The following is a 25,718-nucleotide window of genomic DNA, read 5'->3' on the forward strand; positions in this document are numbered from 1 at the left end:
CAGAGGGGGGGGGGGGGGCTGAGTCTCTACTATTAGACTAGTAGTCACACACACGCACGCACACACACACACTGTGGAACAGTGTCTGTCTGTCTGTCTGTCTCTCTGCTGTCTGTCTCTCTGCTGTCTCTCTCAAAATAGTATAAGTGCTATCTTGGCCCTGAGAGTTGCTCTCCGGCTCTGCAGCTGGACCCTTCTCCAATCAGCACGAAAAAAGCTATAAGCTTATAAAACGATTTAATATGCTAAACTTCGTTTTAAATTCCTTAATTCACTTTTGTTTATTTCATAAAGATTTTCCCGACATAATGCTACCTGCCCCGACCAGATCCGTGACTCTGTTGCGATACAGATGAATTATCTACTCAGAAAGCGTATAAAACGATTTAATATGCTAAACTTTGTTTTTAAATTCTTGAATTCACTTTTGTTTATTTCATAAGGATTTTCCCGACATAATGCTACCTGCCCCGACCAGATCCGTGACTCTGTTGCGATACAGATGAATTATCTACTCAGAATAGTATTATAAAGTGGCTATCTTTTATGCTGTAGATCACTGCTGGTATGTGCGTGCAGAACCTTTATTTCAGCGGGGACTGTAGTATTTATTTGACGTTACTGTACAATATATGTGTATTGAAAGACGGAGCTGTCTTTTATTGTATTATAATAATTATTAATATTAAAAATAAATTAAGAAAGGCATTCTTATTCCAGCATGCATTAATGACACTAACGGGCAACGGCAAAACAGTGGTTAATGGTCTTTATTAGTGTTTGCGGTGTCCAGGCAGCAATGGTCTTTTAGGAAGTTAATAGATATAATATCCGACAGTGTACAACACAGGGGCGGATTTAGGATTATAGGAGATCCGGGGCTTAGCCCAGATAGATTTTTTTTGAATTTAATGAACCTGTACGTGCAATTTCCTGCAATATAGAGCCTTCAATCTTGACCAATAAAGCTGCTCTTTTCACTATAAAACTCAGTTAACCATAACGTAGTTATGGTTAGATTTATATATTGGGGGGGGGATATATCATATTTTTCATATGATCAAAAAGTGGTGGAGCAAGAGCATACCTTTGCTCCTAGTGGGAGAGCAGAGATTCTCCGAATGCTCTTATGGCCAGGCGTCTATGATTCACTGATACAAAGTAAAATAGTGCAGTGCAATAAAATAGTTAGTAAAATAGAATAAAATAATGCAATAGTGCATTGCAATAAAATAGTTATCATCGTATTTTTTCGGGAGGCCGGTAAGGAGTGCATTACAGTAGTCGAGTTGGCTTGAGATAAAGGCATGGATCTGGTTTTCAGCGTCCTTTTGATTTATAAATGGCCGTAATTTAGCTATGTTTCTAAGGTGGAAGAATTTAGTTTTTGTCAACTTGTTGATTGTGATTTAAAGCTTAGGTCTGAGTCTACCATGACACCAAGACTTAACTCACTCAAATACAGTTAGCAGCTGGATAGACCACAGATAGAAATTAGCTTCTGCTAAATCTGGTGCAAACATATTTTCATGTAACAATGATGAATTGTCAAAAAAAAAAAAAAAAAAAAAATTAAATAGATTCAGGGCTTTTCAGAAAACATTCGGGGCTTGAGCCCAAGTAGCCACCCCCTAGCTCCGCCCCTGTAGACACAGAGAGAGGGGGGGGGGGGGGTCCTTTGGGCATCAACAAAGCTGCCATGCCAATTCTAACCCTGATCATTGTGTAATGGGTTTTACTACATGGCTGCCTGCACCACTGTGCCCTACAGCACAAAGCCATGCTAGCACGGGGCAGTGTGACTTTAAAATCAGGCACGGGGCACTGTGACTTTAAAATGAGGCATGGGGCAGTGTGACTTTAAAACCAGGCACGTTTTCCCTCCACACAACTTGGTGGTCAAAATCTGCAAATGCTCCGACAAGCCAAGACATCCACTGAGACCGAAGGGGGAAAGAAAAGAGACGAAGGGGAAACATCAACCTAAAAAAAACAACCACCAAGCAATAAGTCATTATCACACACACGCTTTGAGCATAACTGCTTCTGATGTCGTCTTAGTCAAACTCAAACAAGTCTGGGTGCTTGTCTTTGGAGTAATCAGTGAGGCTAAAGTCATCCACAGGGAACTGAACATCCTTCCACTTCTTGACCGTGGTTCTGCCGTCTGGGGTCTGCAGGGCAAAATTCTTGATTGCCAGCATGGGCAGCAGGGCGAGCTTCTTGTACTTCATCTCAAAACCCCACTCCTGTGGACAGACAGGATGGAAGTACAAAGATCAGCTTGATGGGGGTGGTGGTGGCCTAAATGTGAAAGAAGGCTTGTGATAGTCTCTGCTGGTCTCGGACAGGGACAAGTTGCAGGTTGAAAAAGCCCTCAGCTCTGAACTCGGCAGAATCTGCACCTGGCTCGCTGATAACAAACTATCATTACACCTGGGTAAAACAGAGTCCATTCTCTTTGGATCAAAATAACAAACTCAGCAAGGCCACTCTGTTACAGTGGGTGACAATATTGTCACAAGGAAAGATGAAATTACATACTGTACCTGGGTTCCATCCTAGAGGCAAATCTTTCCTGTGACAAAATGGCAACCGATGTAATAAAAAAAGTCAACAAACAAACAAGAATCTTTTTTTTGTATCCACTTTTTCTCCTTATTTTTAAATTTTTCTCCCATCCCAATTTCACGTTTCCAATTCTCCCCTCCCCTGTCTTGAACGTTGCTCGCATATGCCCCCCACTGGTCGGTTGTAGGGAGGATAGAAGCCTTGCATCACGTGTCCCCTCCGGTACACAAGGAGGCAGCCTGTCGCATCTTTTCACCTGCCAGCGCGGACTCTCATTGGCGAGGTGTAACGTGTGGGAGGCTCACACTACCCCCATCATTTCCTGTCTCTGCTGTGCAAGCGTCCCCAAACCGACCTGTAGGAGTCGCTGTCCACAACGTCCAGATTACCACCCATCGACTTCCACCCGCTGACTCTGCCAATTGAGCCAGTATGACGGCCGGCCCAAGCCGGAGGCAACGTCGACAGCCGGATTCTAACCCGGTGTCTCTTGCGTTGGTGACGAGCGCAATGTCCACTGCGCCACCCAGCCGCCCAACAAACAAGATTCTTGTACCGGATCTCCTCCCTCGTAAACAAGAATACCCTGAAGACTCTAACAGGAGCACACATTCAAGGGTACTACGACTATGCTTGCACCTCATGGTACCAAACAAAGCACCTCAAAGGCACTAAAAACAAGATTACAAACATCACAAAACAAACTGGTCAGACTACTCACTACTGTTGACCTTACTCCTAAAACCCACCTCACCCCTGCCCATTTTGACAACCTAGGATGGCTTAGAGTAGACGACAGAGTACAGCAACTTGCAATGGGCCTGGTCTACAAGATACACTACACCACTAAGGTACCCCATGGACATGTCGAAATACTTCCCAAAGGTCAGTGAATACCATGACCACAACACCAGAGGGAGTTCCACAAATCATGTTCAACCCAGATTCGGCTCAAACAAGGGACTAAACACGTTTAGCAATTATGCCACAACAATGTGGAACGCCCTACCCACAGCTGTAAAAGAATGTGAATCCCTACCCACCTTCAAAACTGCTCTAAAAGAGCACCTACGGGAGGCCGCAATTCGAAACTGGCCCCGGTAAATGGCCAACCCCCCCCCCCCCCCCCCAATGTACAGTTTCCTCCCCCTCAAATGTATATATTCTCTTTTAGAAACTCTGTCTGTAAATAAACAGTACTGTATAGTGTATATTTGTATATCTTAATCGTATGTCATAAATGTTTTTTTTTTTATCAGCTTTTTCTCCTCCTCTTTCTGTGATTTTTTTCTCCCATCCCAATTTTCCTCTCGTGCCAATTCTCCCTCCCCTGTCCTGATCGTTGCTCGCATGTGACCCCCACTGGCCGGTCGTAGGGAGGATAGAAGCCCATCACATGTCCCCTCCGATACATGTGGAGGCAGCCAGTCACTTCTTTTTCACCTGCCAGCGCGGACTCTCATTGGCGAGGAGTAACGTGTGGGAGGCTCACACTGCCCCAGCCATTTCCTGTCTTTGCTGTGCAGGCGCCCTGACCGACCTGTAGGAGTCGCTGTTTTACAACGACCAGACTACCATCCATCGACTCCCCTCCCGCTGACTCTGCCAATTGAGGCAGTATGACGGCCGGCCCAAGCCGGAGGCAACGCTGACAGCCGGATTCGATACCGGTGTCTCTTGCGTTAGTGACAAGCTCAATGTCCGCTGCGCCACCCAGCCGCCCTGTATGTCATACATTTTGTGATGAATTGAAAATGGGGGACCCTGATGTAAACAAGACGAAAGTCTTTCTCTGGTCTGCATCCCCTTAACACTTTCAGAGCCCTTGCTTAACACTTTAATCGCCGAAGACGCTGTTCAGCGTCTTTCCCCGCCATGCTTATTCCGCCGAAGACGCTGGACAGCGTCTTTGATATCAATATTTCAAAAATCTGTGATCGAAATCATATTTCTCCCCCAGAGACATTATATGTACTGGTGAGCCCCTCTCAACTCTCCAACGGTTCAAGAGCGCCATCTGGTGGCCGATCGGCGGATCGCCCAGGGCAGAAACAGGAAGTGAAAGCTGGTGCTCATTTCAATTCGGTCCGATCACTTGCTAATAGTCCCAGGACTCGAGCTGATCACAACGGATAGCAATCCGTTACCAATAACTCGATAAACAACATGATTTGGACGTATATACTATTATACAACCTGGAAATGGATCGGATATTTCGACATCCCATAATAGAAAAAATTCTGTTCCACGCTCATCTCCCAACGGCGCGAGGAAGCTACGGTGAGTTTCAGCGTTATTTTTTAATGTCTTCGATACTAACTGCTCTAATGATCATATCACCCACACTAGATGAATGATATAACGTTGCCCACAGAATTATAAACGACCCCCCCCCCATCCGGTCAACATCAGATCATACGTAGTAACTCCTAGAAGCACGTCCAGTTGAATTTTTTTATCTCGCACAGATTCCTACCAAACTGTATTTGATCATCAATATAATGCATTTAGGGCTATAAATCAAGTTCTGGAGAAAGCTGCAGAAAACGATAAAAACATACTTATACTTTAGACCGTATTTTAGTATGAATATGTGAATGAAAAAGTATAACGTTGCTACACCCTGAACAATAGATATAGGACGTTGAATGGGCCATAGTAATGTCAATTTAGCCATACAATTTAAAAAGTTATAGGGCTGGCGAGGGATGGTAAATTATGAATTTAACCCCGGCGATCAAAGTGATTTACCGGTTGAATGCCCACCATCCACTTCAATGTTAGCGTTAAAAACGCCTAATCTATGTTTTAAATTATTATGTGTCTAATCTGCCCGTCGCTTATCAATGACTCGTTTTCCAGTCAACATTGTCGAAGCAGATTTTTTTTTATCGGTTCATTTTCGTTTTATAGCATTTTGAAAAGCCCTCGTTTTCAAGGAAAATATAAAGATTCCATGATAAAAGACGTTTACTGGAATATTCTAGAAATACACAAAAACGTTGTAATTTTTTGGCCTATTTATGAATCGTTTTCAAATAAACGCTAGATTATTGATAGTATATGTGTACGTATGCACGCTTCTCTGATTTTCTCATCAGCGATCGTGCACACACACACACACACACACAGGGCAAACGCTGAGATCTCAGCGAATACAACTCTGATTATCCCAAGACTGGTAAAATAGATTCCTTACCTCAGATCAGATGTTCTCCAAAAAGATCATTCCAATTCCTGATCGCCATTCCAAAAATCGATCACGCTTATTGATTGAGTATTGGCTACTGTGAATATATATTCCAGGCTGATTCCCGTCCCGCGATGACTTCCATGTTGAGCAGACAGCTTGCCAGCTCAAAGAGCCAGCTGGCTCCGCCTCTACATATGGACTGATCCCAGGTCTAAGCGACTGACCTGCAGTTACACAGGGATAGACGATAGGGGGCGCTTTTTTCCATTCTGAGCTGCTGGAGGAGCTGCTGTACCAACGGGAGACTCGGTTGATGAAATATGAAATCAGATCGCTAATAAAAAAAAAAAACGCTAATAAACGTCGTGGGCATTCAGGCATTGGGTTGATAAAACGAGTTATGACGTCCCTGGCACTGAAAGTGTTAACAACTGTGTGTATAGAGCCGTACTGTATTGTACCCATTCTGCAATTTTCCATCAATCAATCAATCAATCAATTCAATCAATCAATGATCGCAAGACCGCCGGTACGAAAGCCTACCCCGACAGGGAGGCCTGGGTGAGGAGAGTGAAATATTATTACTCTCAACCTCCATTAGAAATACTTCCGGAGGCGGGCGGTCAGGTGGCGTAGCGGAGATTGCGTTCGTCACCAACCCCGGAGACGCCTGTTCGAATCCAGCTCACAGCTCCGGGGATGTCACCAGCTTGGCTGGCCGTTCACACTAATACGATGGACCTATCTCAAACCCTGCCCTCTTTTCTTGATCCTCCAATCACAGCTGTCGCTTACCTCGGACTTCCTCGGAGGTAAGCGACAGCTGTGATTGGAGGATCAAGAAAAGGGGCAGGGTTTGAGATAGGTCCATTGGCAGTATTAGAGGGTGGGAGAAGCTGGCGGGGTGGGTCCGGGTCGTTGTAAACAGCGACTCCTACAGTTCAGTCGGGGCGCCTGCTAAGCACGGATAGGATCTAAGGGCGGTAGTGTGATCCTTCCACGCGTTACACGCTCTCAGTGAGAGTCCGCGCTGCCAGGTGAAAAGAAGCGTTGATTGGCTAGACGTGTGTCGGAGGAAGCACGTGACGTGATAGCCTCCACTCTCCCAGACCGACTGTGGGGGGGTAAGTGCGCAGCGACCAGGAAGAGGATTGGGAATTGGCATAACGACTAACATTGGGATGGGAGAAAAATCGGAGGAAAAAGGAGGGGGAAAAAGATCAATAAAAAAAAAAAAAAAACTTCCGGAGATGCTTTTGAGCAAGGCACTGAACTTCCAACTGCTACAGTGGATTTGCTCAGTAGCCAAAAGGAGAAGACTACAGTTGTATTGCACAGGTGTGAGCATGTTACACATACACGCTCAGCAAATAGTAAATACAGGTTAGAACAACCACAGTCAAGATTCAAGATTCAAGAGAAGACTGAAAACAGAACAGTGTGTGGTTAGGATTATTTTAAAGAGTATATGTTTAGAATTGTGGAGCCCTAGCTCTATTTCCTACTCACCAATGATGTTGTCAGTCAGTCCTTTCTCAGCACAATCCATGCTTTTCTTCACACTGGATACCCGCAGCTCTGGCTAGTTAGCCGCAAGACTGATGCAAAGTCAATGGGGCCACACTGCAGTCTGCACAAGCCCTGAAATAAATGCTGAAACCTACTTAGGTGGCAAAGGTTATAGCGCTTATTTCAGGGCTCGTACAGAACAGAGCGTGGCCCCATTGATTTTGCATTGGGCTTGTGGCTAACTAGCCAGGATTTCTGGTATCCTGTATGAAGAACAGCACGGACTGTGCTAAGAAAAGGAGTCTCAGTCTCTACCGATTGACAACATCAAACAGGACGCAGGGTTAGGGGTCTGATATTCTGTAACATCTGTTTTATTGCAATGCAGTATTGTTCTATTTTATGCAAATTATTTTATTTTTATTTTTTTCCTTTCTCCCATCCCAATGTTAGTCGTTATGCCAATTCCCAATCCCCTTCCTGGTCGCTGCGCACTTACCCCCCACAGTCGGTCTGGGAGAGTGGAGACTATCACGTGCTTCCTCCGACACACGTCTAGCCAATCAACTGCTTCTTTTCACCTGGCAGCGCGGACTCTCACTGAGAGCGTGTAACGTGTGGAAGGATCACACTACCGCCCTTAGATCCTATCCGTGCTTAGCAGGCGCCCCGACCGAACTGTAGGAGTCGCTGTTTACAACGACCCGGACCCACCCCGCCAGCTTCTCCCACCCTCTAATACTGCCAATTGTATTAGTGTGAACGGCCAGCCAAGCTGGTGACAACCCCGGAGCTGTGAGCTGGGCGAATCCAGCGTCTCCGGGGTTGGTGATGAACGCAATCTCCGCTACGCCACCTGACCGCCCGCATTCTTTTATTCTTTTTTATTTGTATGATTATTTCAGTGTAAATTAGCTATTTTATTGTACTGCTTTTATTCTGTTTATTTTATACTTGTTTTATGTCTGCACTTTATGCATTGCTTTTATTTAGTAGATTCTCTGCTAATAATATGTCTATATTTATGCAAATGTTATAATAATCATAATCATAATCATAATCATAATCATAATCATAATAATAATAATAATAATAATAATAATAATAATAATAATAATAATAATAATAATAATAATAATAATAATAATAATAATAATAATAATAATAATAATAATAATAATAATAATAATAATAATAATAATAATAATAAAAAAAAAAAAAAAAAAAAAAAATAATAATAATAATAATAATAATAATAATAATAATAATAATAATAATAATAATAATAATAATAATAATAATACATTTTATTTGGAGGCGCCTTTCAGAACACCCAAGGTCACCTTACAGGGCATAACAACGAAACAAGTGTCAGTGAAGTTAAAAACAAAACAAACAACAGGAAGTATAAAACAGTGACACACAGGGTACAGTTATAGCATCCTGCATTTCACTGTATGCCCTGGTATGTATGTGACAAATAAACCTCTTGATAGTGAGTATGCCAGTTTGAACAGGTGGGTTTTGAGTTAGGATTTGAATGATGTTATGGAGTCAGACTGTTGCTCATTTTGGGCCTACTGTATGTCTATTTTATGTCATTGCTGTGAAACACTTTGTTCTGCAATTCTTGTATGAAAGGTGCTATACAAATAAAGTTTATTAATAATACGTTTATTAATAATACCTTGTTGCAGTTGCCGTGACTACAGATAATCACTCGCCCCGGCTCCCAGTCCCAAAGGTCCTTGTCAATTTCCACCTGTCCACCGATCTTATAGTACATCCTGAAACCAAATAAACACAACGCTTACAGCAGTCACAGGGGTTTCTAGTAGGGATGTTCGATATTGGCTTTTTTACCGATACCGATATACCGATATTGTCCAACTCTTAATTTCCGATACCGATATCAACCGATACCGATATATGCAGGGTTCCCCCTCCCCCCCCCCTAATTTCAGGTAATTAACATTACATATCTCTTGTCGTGGAATTAACACAACATTATGCATACTTTTGACAATGAATTAAATCAGAATTTGTTCTTACTTGCTTGCCTGGGTAAATAAAGGTTAAATAAATGTTTAAAAAAAAAAATTAAAAAAAAGAAAATTAAACCGATACCGATATTTTCCGATATCACATTTTAATGCCAATATCGGTAGGCCGATAATATCGGACATCCCTAGTTTCTAGTGGTAGTTTTGAATACCCAAATGAGCTAAACTCACTCGAAGTTGGGGTTAACGTTGACATAGTGCACACCGTCAACAAGCCTGATGTCATCCCCACAGGCCACAGGCTCATAGCAGTTCCTACACAAGAGCTGGACGTCAGACGCCCTGTAGCGACTCCTCGCCGTTATCTTCAGGTTTTCTGCAAGCCGACCAGCTATGATTGCGCTTGTTTGAAAGTCAGTTATCTGAAGGGAGACAAGAAGAAGAAGATTATTTTATTGTCAATGTACACAAGGTAGAGGTGCTCGATTATGGCAAATTATAATCACGATCATTTTGATTGATATTGAAATCACAATTATTAAACACGGTTCAGTGCCTTGCTCGAGGGCACTTAGGCAGGATGGTGGGCACCGTAGATTAAATACCAGAAGAAGAGGAAGCCAACATGACACACTACATCTATAAGCCCCTGAACGATGAGGACAAGGGATGAAGCTGTACAAGAGTAGCCTCACCCGTGTGCGGAACTCTCGCGGGGCCATTCCCTGGACCTCGCTGATGGCCTGACTGGTTAACTCCTCCAGGTAATCGTTGGTGTGCTCCCGGCGCACCTCCCGCCCCCCTGCCTCGGCGACCACCGAATAGATGCTGTCCCTCGCTCTGGCCCGCCCACTGGCCTGTTGCTGGGCGACCGCATTGGTCATCAGTCCATAGCGCACCACCAGGTTGCATTCTGGGATGTCCAGGCCTTCTTCCGCGACATTAGTGGATATGAGGAGGTTGAGAACGCCGTCGCGGAAGTTACGGATCGTGTCTTTCTGTCCGGTCTACAGGAGCCCATGCACGAAGGGATATACAGAAACAGGCAGAGATATGAGGACAACAGAAACACACCCGTAGAGAAGTCAAGTTGTAATGAAGGATTTGTAATTACACTCGATATTTTCAGCATTGAGAACAGCATACCTGAGTCATGTAACTGATGCCATTGCCTGCACCGGTCAGGATGGCCGCCTTAATACCAGCTTCCTGTAAGTCCCGGTTGTTGAGGACCCAGTCGTGAAGGCAGTGGGTGCTTCTGCGGGTCTTGCAGAAGAGGATGCACCTGGATTTCTCTCTCGGGCCAAACTGCTCCAACAGAGTGCTCAGAAGTTCGCCCATCTTTGGGTTCTCGAAGCGATCATCCTTCGCCAGTTTCCTCAGTTCAACCTGGTTCTCTGTGCAAAGTAACGGTAACGGTTTAGATCACCAGCATAATGAACATCAGAGAACTTGGAACGGTGACAGAAATGACTTCCTATGTCACTGGGAGGGAAATTGTGTTGTTAGGAGTAGCGTTGTCTGGGCTGAGAATGTTGGGGCTGCGACCCATTCTCATCTTATAATTCTTATAATAATAATTCTTATAATATTCTTTCTTTCTTTCTTTTTCTTTTATTCTTATAATATATAATATAAGATGTAGAATATGTAGAATATAGTATCTACATCTTACATTTTTACTGTACATTTTACTGTATATTTTTGGCTGTATATTTTAGAATGTATACATATTTTAGAAGGTATATACTTGACTGGATTTTTATTCTTATTCTTATTTTAGATCTTTGACTACCTAAATGTTTATTGTGAGCAATCTGTAGTGCTGAAAAGTACTTTTATTCTATTATATTATATGGATATCACTAGAACTATATGGAACACAGCAAAAACATTCTCATGTAAGCTATGGAGGGGATAAAGGGAGGGGATGTAGCCGTTGCTAATTATGCACCAAAGCTATGGAACACCGGACACATCGACACTGTCAATCACCCCATTCTGATTGACAAGCTAAAAGCAATTGGTTTTGATAGTTCATCAGTGAGCTGGATGCAATCCTACCTGGAGGGGAGAGAACAGATGGTGGAGGTAAACGGTACTCTACCCCCCCCCCCCCCCCCCCTCCCAGTGAGCTGTGGTGTTCCACAAGGAAGCATACTAGGGCCATTACTGTTCCTAATTTGACATGTTGTCAGCTTGTGACTGCAACTTGTTCCTGTTCGCGGACGACTCTGCCCTGCTGGTCTCTGACAAGAACAAGTTACAAGTGGAAAAAACCCTCAGCTCAGAACTCGGCAGAATCTGCACCTGGCTCGCTGATAACAAACTATCATTACACCTGGGTAAAACAGAGTCCATTCTCTTTGGATCAAAATAACAAACTCAGCAAGGCCAACGGCTTCTCTGTTACAGTGGTTGACAATATTGTCACAAGGAAAGATGAAATTACATACCTAGGTTCCATCCTAGAGGCAAATCTTTCCTGTGACAAAATGGCAACCAATGTAATAAGAAAAGTCAACAAACAAACAAGATTCTTGTACCGGATCTCCTCTCTGGTAAACAAGAATACCCTGAAGACTCTAGCAGGAGCACTCATTCAAGGGTACTACGACTATGCGTGTACCTCATGGTACCAAAGCATCTCAAAGGCACTAAAAACAAGATTACAAACATCACAAAACAAACTGGTCAGGCTACTGCTTGACCTTACTCCTAAAACCCACCTCACCCCTGCCCATTTTGACAACCTAGGATGGCTTAGAGTAGAGGACAGAGTACAGCAACTTGCAATGGGCCTGGTCTACAAGATAATTCTATTCTATGCTAATTTATGTCTATTTTTATGATTATTAACTAAATAATTTACAAAATTAACTGTCAAGTCTCAATGCTCATTTTATGCCTGTCTATTTTGTGTCTACATTACTGTTGGGCTGCAATTCTTGTATGAAAGGTGCTATACAAATTAAGTATTGTGACAGATCTCCTTCCCCCGGAACTGTGAACAATCCCTCTTTCTGTCGGCGAGCCTGTTTTGTGTTATTGACCCCGGAACGGAACCCGACCATTCTATTGCTTTTTCCTCCTGGATTTAACGCCTCAAGTTCAAGTTTCAAGTTTCTTTAATAGTTGTCATACAGAAGTACAGAATACTTTCATACAAAATGCTTCTTACTGTTACGCTCCAGAGACTGTGCTAGACAAGATAGTATCAAATAACATAGTATAGCATGTAATTTTAGAAGAAGAAAATGAGGTCACAGTGTTCGGTATAGACATATGTACAATGTTCTGAGTTACCATATAATATACAATACTATGCAGTGTACTAATGTACAGTACTATATAGTGCAAAGCAGAAATGGGATGAGGTACAATTTAGGTACAATTTACAGTAAGGTGTACGAGTTGTAGTGCAATCCTTCATCAATAAATATAAAGTGTGGGGAGTGGGTGCTACAGTGTGTTTGTTTAAAGTGGGTGTGTGCTATAAAGTGTGTGGAGTGGGTGCTACAGTGTGTTTGTTTAAAGTGAGTGTGTGCGTGTGGATGTGTGTGCTATGTGCGTTTGGTGGTTGTTGTTGTGTAGTGTTCATTCATTGTTCGTTTAGCAGCCTGATGGCCTGGGGATAGAAGCTTCTTCTGAGTCTTTCTGTGCTCGCCTTGAGACTCCGGTATCGCTTGCCTGACCGCAGCAGTTCAAAGAGGCAGTTGTTCGGGTGACTGGAGTCTTTAATGATTCTCTTCGCCTTGCCCTTGCAACGCTTGTTGTAAATGTTCTGGAGGGTGGGGAGCCCCCCTCCAATTGTGCGTTCGGCTGAACGTGTCACTCTTTGTAGTCTGCTTCGGTCTTGTGCAGTGCTATTCCCAAACCAGGAGGTGATGTTGCCGGTCAAGATGCTCTCTATTGTACATGAGTAGAAGTTCTTAAGGATCTTCTGACTGACTTGGAACTTCCTTAGGCGCCTGAGGAAGTAGAGGCGTTGTCGTGCCTTCTTCACAACACTGTCAATGTGTGTGGTCCATGTCAAATCCTCGGATATGTAGGCTCCGAGGTACTTAAAGCTGTTGACTCTCTCAACCGGTGCCCCGTCGATGCTGAGGGGGCTGTAGTCCTTGACCCCCGACCTCCTGAAGTCCACAATCATCTCCTTTGTTTTGCTGACGTTCAGGGAGAGGCTGTTTTCCTGGCACCATCCCGCCAGGACCTTGACCTCTTCCAGGTAGGCCCTCTCGTCGTTGGCAGAGATCAGGCCCACCACCACTGTGTCGTCAGCAAATTTGATGATTGTATTGCTACTCCGCTGAGCCACACAGTCGTGTGTGTACAGGGAGTAGAGGAGGGGACTCAGAACACAGCCCTGGGGGGCCCCTATGTTGAGGGTGATGGATGAGGAGGTGCAGTTGCCTGCTCTCACCACCTGGGGTCTGCCAGTCAGGAAGTCCAAGACCCACTGGCAGAGGTCATAGTTCAAGCCCAGGTCCCTGAGCTTGGCTATGAGTATGGAGGGGACTATGGTATTGAATGCCGAGCTGTAGTCTAATCAATAAATACTTGTATTGATTGATATTGCTCTTGTGTGGACCTTCGCATTTGTTTATATTTGATCCATGGCGAACCTGCATCCTATCAGGTTCGTCACAGTATATTATTATTGTTGTTGTTGTTGTTGTTGTTGTTGTTGTTGTTGTTGTTGTTGTTATTCAGCACTGGGAGACAATGCACACTCTACCCCCTACCGTCGGTCCGGGAGGGCGGAGACTATCACATGCTTCCTCAGACACATGTGTACCCAGCCCACCGCTTCTTTTCACCTGGCAGCGCGGACTCTCACTGGGAGAGTGTAACGTGTGGAAGGTCACACTACCTCTCTTAGATCCTTCCCTTGTTGTGCAGGCGCCCCGACCGAACTGTAGGAGTCGCTGTTTACAACGACCAGGACCCACCCTCTAACACTGCCAATTGTGTTAGTATGGACGGTCGGCCAACCCGGAAGCACCACAGCTGGATTCGATCCCACTGTCTCTGTGGTGGTAGACATACGCTTAGTCCGCTGCACTACCCGGCTGACCATTCTTGGTGTGTCATGGCCATTTCCATCGGTACACCTACAATGTTGTCAGGGGAATGAGTGTTGGTCTATGTGTGGACAGTGCTCAGGGATCAGGACTCAGTAATGCCAGACTGCCACTGGAATGTTCATCCAAACTGTGCCGTTGTCAGGGAAAACAGTTCTGATTTCAACATGATCGAACATTTTACGGCAGCCATTTTATGGTGTGTAGATCCTACCAGTCAAATCACCGTCCATGAGCCTTTCCTTCAACTCAAGTTGTTTGGCGAGTACCGCAATCTACACAAAATGATATGAATCACACAAAAACTAAATTCTCACCTTGGAAAAGTCCCAGCAGAATCCAGTCTGTTCCATCGATAGCCGTCTCTTCCTTGGTGCGGTAGAATTCCTTGAGGGAGCGATAGGCATCCAGCATCCGTAAGGTGTCGTTGATGAGCAGAGCGTCGTTGTACCGCCTCAAGTGGAGAGCACATTGAGCAAGGAGTCTGTTGCCCTCAGTCACACCTGCTCCAGGAAACACATACATTGTTGCACATCAGAATTTGCGTGTCAACAGGTACTGTACAGTGACCCCCCTGCACAAAAAAGGCAGCAAATTAGACCCAGGCAACTACTGCCCTGTTTCTATTCGTACCTTCATCTCAAAAGTCATGGAAAAGATTGTCTAAGTTAATACTAAGCCTGTTATTGCCTAATTGTATTTTTCATTTAGTTAACGAATGTCTCGTAATTCAAATACCTATGTAGCGCGTCGTTGCAGGCGCTTATTCAAGCACTTTTTTGTTTAAAGTTTAATTGCATTGTTTTTGCATTGTTTTTAATTGCATTACTGTTCACATGTGTGGTGCCGTCAGTCATGAATAAAGATAAAGCTTAAATGACTTACTGAACTGGTGTTTTTATTTCATGCACTTCGTGTTTGCCATTTCAGCACCACGTGCTGTCCACTTCATGTTGAGCAAGCCTATACGGTACATTGCACCTCACTGCACTCTCAACATGGATAAAGTATGCATATAATAAAAATAATATGATAAGAATTAAATAAATATCATATTCTCAAAATAAACTGACGGGCCAGAAATTATTGCTGGCGGGCCAATTTCGGCCCGCGGGCCGCCTATTGCCGACCCATGATCTACACCCTCACACAACTCTATCGCTTTTTCGGGAGCGGGGAACATAGGACCCTTTTTATCGGGAGCGGGGAACATAGGACCCGGGGAACATAGGACCCGGGGAACATAGGTACGCTCCCCTACGCAGCACCCTGACCTTCACTAACAGTAACGTGAGCTAAGCTAGCTAGCTAGCTAACTACCCACCACCTTGACCTACACTAACAGTAACGGTATATGTTATGCGTGTTGCAGTTATAGTAACTTACAGTAAATAAAAAAAGTATGGATTTATTATTGAATTATTAATAACAGAAACCAAATTAACCTGTATGCAATCATTTACAGGTTCAGAAAAACTAAAAACAACAACAATTGATCCTGCCCCTTAAAATAATGGGAATCAAGAATAGTTAAGAACCAGAATTCGAAAAGCAGAATCGTTAACAGACTTGTTTCCAAAACGATGCCCAACCCTACACTGGCTGCCATTAATCATGTTACAGAAAAATCAGCTAACCCTTAATGTATTTTAGAATATAATTAATTATATAGATAATATATAAACGATTGATCACATGATAATAATAACTTTATTTGTCTGTATAAGTCTTCTCACCACTCTGCTCTAGAAGCACCACATCGGCTTCGTACTTTTCCGTGCCAATCTCACTCAGTGTGAAGTTGGGCGGTAAGACCATGATGTCATGGATCTGCTTCATCATCCACTTCAGATGACCCTCAAATGGATCCTGAGAGACAGACAAAATAGTCGTCACGCATTTGCTTATTCCAAACAAAGTACTACTGTCAGCAGCTGGTGAACTAACGGCTGCAGAACTCAACAACTATTAGGAATTTCTGACCACCAAAACCTGCACAGATTACAATGTATGATGTACATCATGCCAGTTAGGGTACCTTGTGTATACTGCACTTTGTGTATACTGTTTACTTGTACTCTAACTCATAGTATATATTCAGATTCAAATTCTTTATTGCCTATATTTATTGTAATGTATAATATATCTGCACCTTTGTTTACAGTGTTTATTTTTCTCATATATTCAGATCTAATTGTATTGCCTATATTTATTATTTTTCTACTATTAGCCTGCCCATACCGGTACCTCCCCTCCCCCGTGCTGCTATGACGCCCGAATTTCCCCAAGGGGATCAATAAAGGAATATCTTGTCTTATCTTATCTCAAAGGTACAGTGGTTTGAGATTAATAAGCAATATCTGTAGGGCGTTGTCTCACCTCAGGTCTTTTGTTGACAATGTTAAACCTTTTCGTGGGTCTGGGTACCATCTTCTTCAGCTCAGAGGCATAGGTTTTACATGAGACTATGGAAGAGTCCAGGTTAGCACAAATCTGAGGGAGAGAAAGGCAGGGAAGAGTGAATAAATAGAAATAGCACAATATTCAGGAGGATTTATTTCTGATACAGTATATTGTACAGTATATCATGGTATCTGCTTAGGTATGCTACATTGCATGTTAGAAAACCCTGGTTCATCATATTGGACTCCATGGCGATGGGAAGGGTGATACAGTATCAAACCTGTCGACTTATACACCTGCATATAACCCATATAACTCTGTATGATAGCATGGACAATAATGATGTATATACCGTATATATATTCTTACTGTATATACTGTATATCTATCCACATCTGTTTGTACATACCTGCATATAATCCTATCCATAGATACTATATCTATATCTGTACATATCCCATACTGTACCTACTCTTAATAGTTAGGCTGCTGGCCAGTATGACTTACTACCATAGTGTATTTATACCTGTATCATTGTACATATTAATACTACAACTCTGTAGATACATCTGATTAGCACTATGATATAATAGATATTATATAATGTTATATAATACCCAGCTCTAAGTGATATAATACCCAGCTCTAATGTGATATAATACCCAGCTCTAAGTGATATAATACCCAGCTCTAATGTGATATAATACCCAGCTCTAAGTGATATAATACCCAGCTCTAATGTGATATAATACCCAGCTCTAATGTGATATAATACCCAGCTCTAATGTGATATAATACCCAGCTCTAAGTGATATAATACCCAGCTCTAATGTGATATAATACCCAGCTCTAAGTGATATAATACCCAGCTCTAATGTGATATAATACCCAGCTCTAATGTGATATAATACCCAGCTCTAATGTGATATAATACCCAGCTCTAATGTGATATAATACCCAGCTCTAATTGATATAATACCCAGCTCTAATGTGATATAATACCCAGCTCTAAGTGATATAATACCCAGCTCTAATGTGATATAATACCCAGCTCTAAGTGATATAATACCCAGCTCTAATGTGATATAATACCCAGCTCTAAGTGATATAATACCCAGCTCTAAGTTATATAATACCCAACTCTAAGTGATATAATACCCAGCTCTAAGTGATATAATACCCAGCTCTAAGTGATATAATACCCAACTCTAAGTGATATAATACCCAGCTCTAAGTGATATAATACCCAGCTCTAAGGCTACGTTCACACTGCAGACGAAAGTCGCACAAATCTGATTTGTTTGCTCATATGTAACTCAGATCAGATTTCTTCATGACAGTGTGAACAGCACAAATCACATGGAATCTGATATTTTCAATTCTGGTCTGATCTTTTGCAATGCGACCTCAGTCTGAACAATCATGCGACTTTCACGTCACCCTAGAGATTGACATAAATAAAGATTTGTCTTTTTTCCCCCCATCTTCTGTATTGTTCATTTGCGCATGCGGGTCAGTTCAGGAGCGTGACCAGTTCACACTGGAATCTGATATTAGCCACATTTAAAACAATGTGAACAGCCAAACAAACAAAAACAGATCTGAGTAATAAATCAGAATTGAGCATTATGGCAGTGTGAACGTAGCCTAAGTGTTAGTGGTCACAAAGGCAAAAAAACACACTGTGACCCTGACCTGCAGGACATGTTCCACTGCATTTTTGAGGGTCTTTTGACCCCCCGTCCCAGGAGACGCCGTGAGTCCCAGGATCTGAGGCAACCGTGTCTCTCCTTTCAGCTTCTTCTCCACGTAGCGCCTCATGATCTTGTTATAGACGTTCTGCTTGTTCGTGTGGTGACACTCGTCAATGATCAGCAGAGTGATGTCTACACAGGATATGAGGTAACACACAGGATATGAGGTAATGATCGAGCTAGAGCAATCAAGTACATCTCACATAAGTCCCTCACACCCCTTAAGAACACGCCAACATTTTGGGAAATTAGCTTATCGTCTTCTCCAGAGAGAGACAAGAAGAGTAGGGTAGGGTGGGTAGGAGGGGTGGGTGGGTGGGGGACACTGTACAACTGAGGCCATGTCTGCTTCCATTCATTGTGCTAAGCTAGGCTAACATGCAGCCAGATAGCTTCCTACTGAACGCACAGAGCGGAAACTGGTATCTATCTTCTTGTCTCTCTCTGGAGAAGACGGTAAGCTAATTTCCCAAAATGTTGGCGTCTTCCTTTAAGTGTGATTAGCTATTGAAATGTTTCAATATGGCCAGCAGTGGGGGGGGGGGGGGGGGGGGGTCAGGCATCACGACTTGACACCATTACATCAGTAATGTAAGTGATTCACAACTAACCCGAGAGCTCGACGTGTTTGTCCTCGTCCGCGGTGACCAGTGAGTTCTCCAGGATCTGTGCTGTGCAGATGACCACGTGCGAGTCCTGCACCACTTTGCCAAAGAAGTCCTTGCTTTCACATTCTCCACTGACCGCCACCAGGTCATACTCCTGGCCCAGGTGAGGCTTGAACTCGTTGCTGTAATGTTGGTCCACCAGATGAACCTGGAGAACGTGACAGCTGGCTATAAGGGTCCTACTAATCACCAAAAAGTACCAGAAAATACCCCAAAGTACCCCAAAATACCCCAAAGTACCACAAAATACCCCAAAATACCCCAAAGTACCCCAAAATACAGCACAAAATACCCCAAAGTATACCCCACCCAAAGTACCCTAAAGTACCCCAAAGTACCCCCCAAATACCCTGAAATACCCTAAAGTACCCCAAAGTATACCAATACCTCAGCGTACCACAAAATACTGGCTCAGAGGTAGAGCAGGTCAACTAATGATCATATGGTCAATGGTTTGGTGAGTGGTTTGAATCCCAGCTCCTTCTGTTCACATGCCGAAGTGTCCTTGGGCAAGACACTGAACCCTAAATTGCTCCCAATGAGCAGGCTAGCACCTTGCATGGCATCTGGCTGCCATTGCTCTGTGAGTGTGAATTGGTGAAGGAGAGGCAATTATAAAGCTCTTTGTGCAGGCAGGAAAGCGTTATATATGTGCAGTCCATTTCCCATTCCCAAAGTACCACATATTTTCAAAACAAATGTTTATTTTAATATATTATAATCTCCAAATGTAATAACATCTGTATTGAACACTGAACAAACAGTATACAATTTTATTTTTATCAAATCTTTTTTATTTTATCAATTTTCAACAATCATTTCTGTTTGGAAGCCTGGTGAAGTCTTCAGAGAATAATGATTCATAGTTGTTGTCATCATCTTGTCTGAAATTGTTTATGTTAACCATGTTGTCTTGGAGGTCAGGGTCACACTTCCTTTTGTCATTGACTTTAATTGTTGTCTTAGGGCTCGCGTCCACCTGCCTCATATTTATGACCGCACGCGTCTTTTTTCAATGTATTCCAATGGGGAGGGGCCGTATGCGGCCGCCTATAGGAAGTGCGCTGCAGTCGGCTTCTTTTTTCAGCGCCTTTCAGCTTTATTGTGCGGCCGCACCAGCGTTTAAAGTTTAAACTTGCTGAACTTTTTTTCTCACCGCATGCGCCCGCCCCAGTACTACCGGGCGCACTGCCAGCGTTTTTCAGGTGAAAATGTGAGATAGGTGGACCCGGGCCCTTAGTTGTGTCATGGTTGTCTTCAGTGTTTGCACGTTTTCTGGTTGGAAGCCTTGGAAAGTCTTCTTCACTGAATAGTGAAGGTATGTTCATGCATGCTCATAAGCTATTTAATTTTTTAATATATGTTTTACACAGAATGTAATGTAATGACACAGTTAGAATGTCCTGTTATGTTGTCATGTATTGCCTACTGTTGTCTCTTTTCTTCCGTCATTACTGGAATTTGTTCAAAAATGTTATACTGTTCTGTTATTATTGTTGTTGATGTTGTGTTGTTATTGTTGAAAATTGAAAATAATTTATTTTTGATCAAACATTTTTTTTATACCGTTTGTTCAGTGTTCAATACAGATGTTATTACATTTGGAGATTATAATATATTAAAATAAAAAAAAAATAAAAAAAATTATATGTGGTACTTTGGGAATGGGAAAAGGACTGCACATATACAGTATAGCGCTTTCCTACCTGCACAAAGAGCTTTATAATTGCCTCTCCTTCACCAATGCACACATGCACTCACAGCAATGGCAGCCAGATTCATTGGGAGCAATTTAGGGTTCAGTGTCTTGCCCAAGGACACTTCGGCATGTGAACAGAAGGAGCTGGGATTCAAACCACTGACCAAACCATTGACCATATGATCATTAGTTGACTTGCTCTACCTCTGAGCCAGTATTTTGTGGTACGTTGAGGTATACTTTGGGGAACTTTGAGGTTCTTTGGAGTATTTCGTGATACTTTGTGGTACTTTAGGGTACTTTGGGGTATTCTGGGGTATTTTGGGGTACTTTGTGGTATTTTGGGGTACTTTGGGGTATTTTCTGGTACTTTGTGGTGATTAGTAGGACCTGGCTATAACAGCAATACATACAGCACGAGGAAAGCTGAACATCATTTTAGAGTACAGTAGGTGTGAAACAAGTGCGTTTTGAATTCCATCTCTAACCCTACATTTATGCCTACATTTAACCACACCTAAATCTGGGTCAACTGCATGGGAAACCAAACATCTACCAGTAAGCCAAACGAGAATGTTAGGCTTACTATGCTTCAGACCAAGGAACATATTAGGCTTACTAGGCTTCAAATCAAGGGAGATATTAGGCTTACTAGGCTTCAGACCAAGGACCATATTAGGCTTACTATGCTTTAGACCAGGGGTCAGCAACCTTTTTGACATGGAGTGCCTGTTTGAAATATAGTTGTAACTAGTGTGCCTCAACAATATTCCATGCATCGTAAAAAAGATTTCTCATAATCAGGTCTTTTTTATGATCATTTTTACATTATTACATCATTATTATTATTGTTATTATTAACAATATTATTATGATGGTTGTATCAACCCTAAATCTGAGTTGGGGGGGGGGGGGAATGCAATGCAGACAAACAGCTGCATACAGTGCGACCATTTCACTCACATTTGCCCATTCATTTTTGGACACATCACACACCATCGGTGTGTGTACTGTACGTGTGCTGTCATAGCTCCACCTACAGGCCTAATGGAGAACACCAGGAGAACACCAGGATGTGAATGGAGGGTGAATGTGAGGTATATCGTGTAAATAAGTTTTGATTGATCGCAAGACTACACTGTAAAAAAATAATAATAATAAGTTACCAGAACTTAAAAATATTGAGTTCAGTTACTGTGCATTACGGTTTTCAGTTTTCAATCTAGGCCTGCCGCGATAAGCAATAAATCGATTAATTGCCGCGATAATTAAAATGAATGCAATGATTTTGACGGGCGCGATTAATTGCTATTTGCGCGTTTGTTTTAATGAGGCGGACCCAGTGCCCCTTGTCAGTCACTGTCCGTGTTGGGAGGCGGGCCGCTGGCTTTACTACAGAGCACAGCACAGGAGCTCCGTGGGGCTAACGTTACCCCTCATTGTGTCTATTCTACTAGCATTAACGTTACTCATACAAACAGAGTAAACACAGTTTTCAATCAATCAATCAATAACAACATTAACGAGACCCTCGTTGTGTCTATTCTGCTAACGCTAACGTTACCTCTCATTGTGTCTATTCTACAAGCGTTAACGTTAGCTAGGCTGTCTATGCTAACGTTAACGAGCATTAGGCTAACAAGCTGTAACGTTACCAGTCGCGTCTATTTGCTAACGTTAGCATTAGGTAATAACCGGTTTAAAATGGATGGTGATTACCTCACGTTGTGTCTATTCTACTAGCATTAACGTTACTCATACAAACAATCAATAGCGAGTTATATTGATCACGCTATGTACGATAGCCATGCTAAAACGCTAGCACAACATTAGCACCTAACCTAACAACAAGCCTTAACAAGTCAGCGATCTTTTTGCGAGACTAAACTCTCCGCTCGGTGGCAAATTGTGTTGATGTCGGTTTTGTTTAATCAATAAATGAGGCAGAATACACAGTGACTGTATCCTTTGTTTATTGCACTTGTGCCTGCTGCAAACATAATGATTATGAAATCCTAGTGACGCGTCTCTATTCAGTGGTCTGCAGTGTTTCACGTGACTTTTCTGGTACCCAAAAAGTACCTGATAATCACAACAATACTTCCGGTCCGGTCGGTGGGCTTCAAAATAAAAGTCTTAAACACCGGAAAAGACGGAGCGGTGGGCTTCAAAATAAAAGTTTTGGGAAATAAATTTCTCCAAAAAAAAATTCTCTAACCGGTCGCAATAATATCGCTTATCGCGATATTTTCGGGGGCAATTAATCGCCCAGCAAAATGTGTTATCGTGGCAGGCCTATTTCAATCCATAATAAGTTAACAGAAAAATAAGTACACAACCACATTATTTCAACCTAATAAAACTATGTTTATTGTCATTGTTTTAAGAACACAAGTTGACTTGGTAATACTCACATTTTGAGTAAAAAAATGGCTTTTAACATGTGCAATGTTGATTAATCCCACTGGTCACAATGGTGACCGTAATAATGTTTTTGTTATAAGGCTCTGCAAATGTTACTGAATGATGTAGCAATGTATTTCCAGCTAAATTGAAATAATAAACAAATAAAGGGTCTCAATTAAATGTGTGGTAGTAAAAAGAACCTGTGGGAGGATTTCAACAAGATCAATGCGACAGCAGTGCAAAATATTTCACTATAATATTTCAAAGCAAAAGAAAAAAAAATGTATATATATATATTTTTTTTTACTGCTGCCCCCTGTGCCTATGCAAATGCACCCGGGTTGCCTACCCCTGCTTTAGACCAAGGGGAGATATTAGGCTTACTATGCTTAAAACCAAGGGAGATATTAGGCTTACTAGGTTTCAGGCCAAGGGAGATATTAGGCTTACTAGGTTTCAGGCCAAGGGAGATATTAGGCTTATTAGGTTTCAGACCAAGGGAGATATTAGGCGTACTAGGCTTTGGCCATATTAGGCTTACTAGGTTTCAGGCCAATAGATATTTAGGCTTACTAGGTTTCAGGCCAAGAAAGATATTAGGCTTGCGAAGTTTCAGTCCATGGGAGATATTAAGCTTCACTAGGCTTCGGGCAGGTCCACTTTGGTTACATACGCACCTTGTTGACCAGCACCACCACCTTGGCCCCAGGCGTGGTCTCCAGGTGTCTCTTGGCCACATAGACAGCGGCGCGGGTCTTTCCTCCGCCGGTGGGGAGCCAGATAATGACGTTCTCTCCCCGGAGAGCCCTTTGCACCACCTCCTCCTGATACTGATACAGTCCACAGTCTGACATCCTGTGCTTCACCCCCTGCTTCGAGAGACAAACATGAATATCAGCATTGATCCCTCCGAATGAATAAAAAACTATGACAGAAGAATAGATTTGATTAAAATTCATTGTCATTATACAGCATAAATACAGCACTGGTCTACAAGATACACTATACGACTAAGGTACCCATGTACATGTAAAAATACTTCCCAAAGGTCAGTGAATACCACGACCACAACACCAGAGGAAGCTCAACAAATCATGTTAAACCCAGATTCGGCTCAAAAAGGGACTAAACACGTTTCGCAATTATGCCACATCAATGTGGAACGCCCTACCTAAAGCTGTAAAGGAATGTGAATCCCTACCCACATTCAAAACCGCTCTTAAAGAGCACCTACGGGAGGCTGCAATTCGAAACTGGCCACCGTAAATGTCCAAACCCCCCACCCCACACCCTCCTAATAGACAGTCTCCTCCCCACCGCATGTATATATTCTCTCCCCGCCGTATGTATATTTCTCTCCCACCCACCCACCCCCTCCAAATGTACAGTCTCCTCCCCCAACCACCCACCCCCTCCAAATGTACAGTCTCCTGCCCACCGTATGTATATTTCTCTCCCACCCACCCACCCCCTCCTAATGTACAGTCCCCTCCCCATCATATGTATATACTCTGTCAGGATCTATGGGTAAAAGTACTGTATATTTGAATACCGTTTATGTCACAAATGTATCAGTACTAAATACCTGTATGTCATGTATGTCCCTATGCCATAAATGTCATGTATGTTGTGTATGTCATAAATGTCAATATGAATTGAAAATGGGGGACCCTGATGTAAACAAGACAAACGTCTTTCTCTGGTCTGCATCCCCTTAACAATTGTGTGTATTGAGCCGTACTGTATTGTACCCATTCGGCAATCTGTTTGGCATCCAACCAGAGTGCAAATGTAACAGTACAAGTGCAATAGTAATATACAATGTATGTACATTGTTGTATTAATATGTACAATGATACAGGTATAAAGATACTATGGTAGTAGTCATACTGGCCAGCAGCTAGTAACTAGTAAGGGTAGGTGAGGGTACAGATATAGATATAGGCTACAGATATGTAAAAATGATTATATGCAGGTATACTATGTACAGACAGATGTGGATATATATATATGGTAAGAGTATACGTGTATGTATATATATACACAGCATTATTGTACATGCTATCATACAGAGTTAGATAGCATGAATACATGTTCTGTGAATTAGAATCTCTTTAGCAAGTTACTTAGAACACATCAAGACTCAACTCACCAGCTGGTTCTGTTAGAGAAGCGTGTAGTACCTGCAGCGGCTCATAGTTATCTGTCACTACTGTGGGAAATGGAGGCGTAGGGCTATTTAACCCATGACTACCATAGATATATATATATATATATATATGATGACTACAGCGAGACAGGAAAAGGAAAGCGAAAGTCCTGTGCCTTCTGTCAGAGAAAGGGCCCCGCTCAGGGAGGCTCGGGAGGAACAGCAAATATGATTCACTGTCCAGTGACAAAGGGAGTCTGCAAATCATTACACACTAC

General features: G+C 42.6%; 1 protein-coding gene across 2 annotated transcripts; it reads right to left on the bottom strand.

The window, feature by feature from the left end:
- Positions 1–1,644: 1,644 nt before the first annotated feature.
- On the bottom strand, positions 1,645–25,536 carry LOC311240144 (ATP-dependent RNA helicase DHX58-like). 2 transcript variants are annotated; one of them, XM_084328682.1, is made up of 12 exons: positions 25,444–25,536; positions 23,969–24,163; positions 19,130–19,334; positions 18,460–18,650; positions 16,741–16,854; positions 16,098–16,230; positions 14,679–14,864; positions 10,424–10,674; positions 9,973–10,284; positions 9,509–9,699; positions 8,962–9,061; positions 1,645–2,249 (listed from the first exon to the last, which is right to left on the bottom strand). In XM_084328682.1, exons 2-12 carry the CDS (start codon positions 24,143–24,145, stop codon positions 2,058–2,060), a joined length of 2,052 nt encoding a protein of 683 aa, XP_084184808.1. In that variant the 5' UTR covers positions 24,146–24,163; positions 25,444–25,536; the 3' UTR covers positions 1,645–2,057. The 2 variants fall into 2 exon arrangements, with proteins under 2 accessions (XP_084184808.1, XP_084184809.1); XM_084328683.1 differs by having other exon boundaries at positions 23,969–24,160; positions 25,444–25,495.
- Positions 25,537–25,718: the final 182 nt, after the last annotated feature.

Source organism: Notolepis coatsorum (assembly GCF_963971535.1).
Source record: "Notolepis coatsorum genome assembly, chromosome: 14".
Lineage (NCBI taxonomy): Eukaryota > Metazoa > Chordata > Actinopteri > Aulopiformes > Paralepididae > Notolepis > Notolepis coatsorum.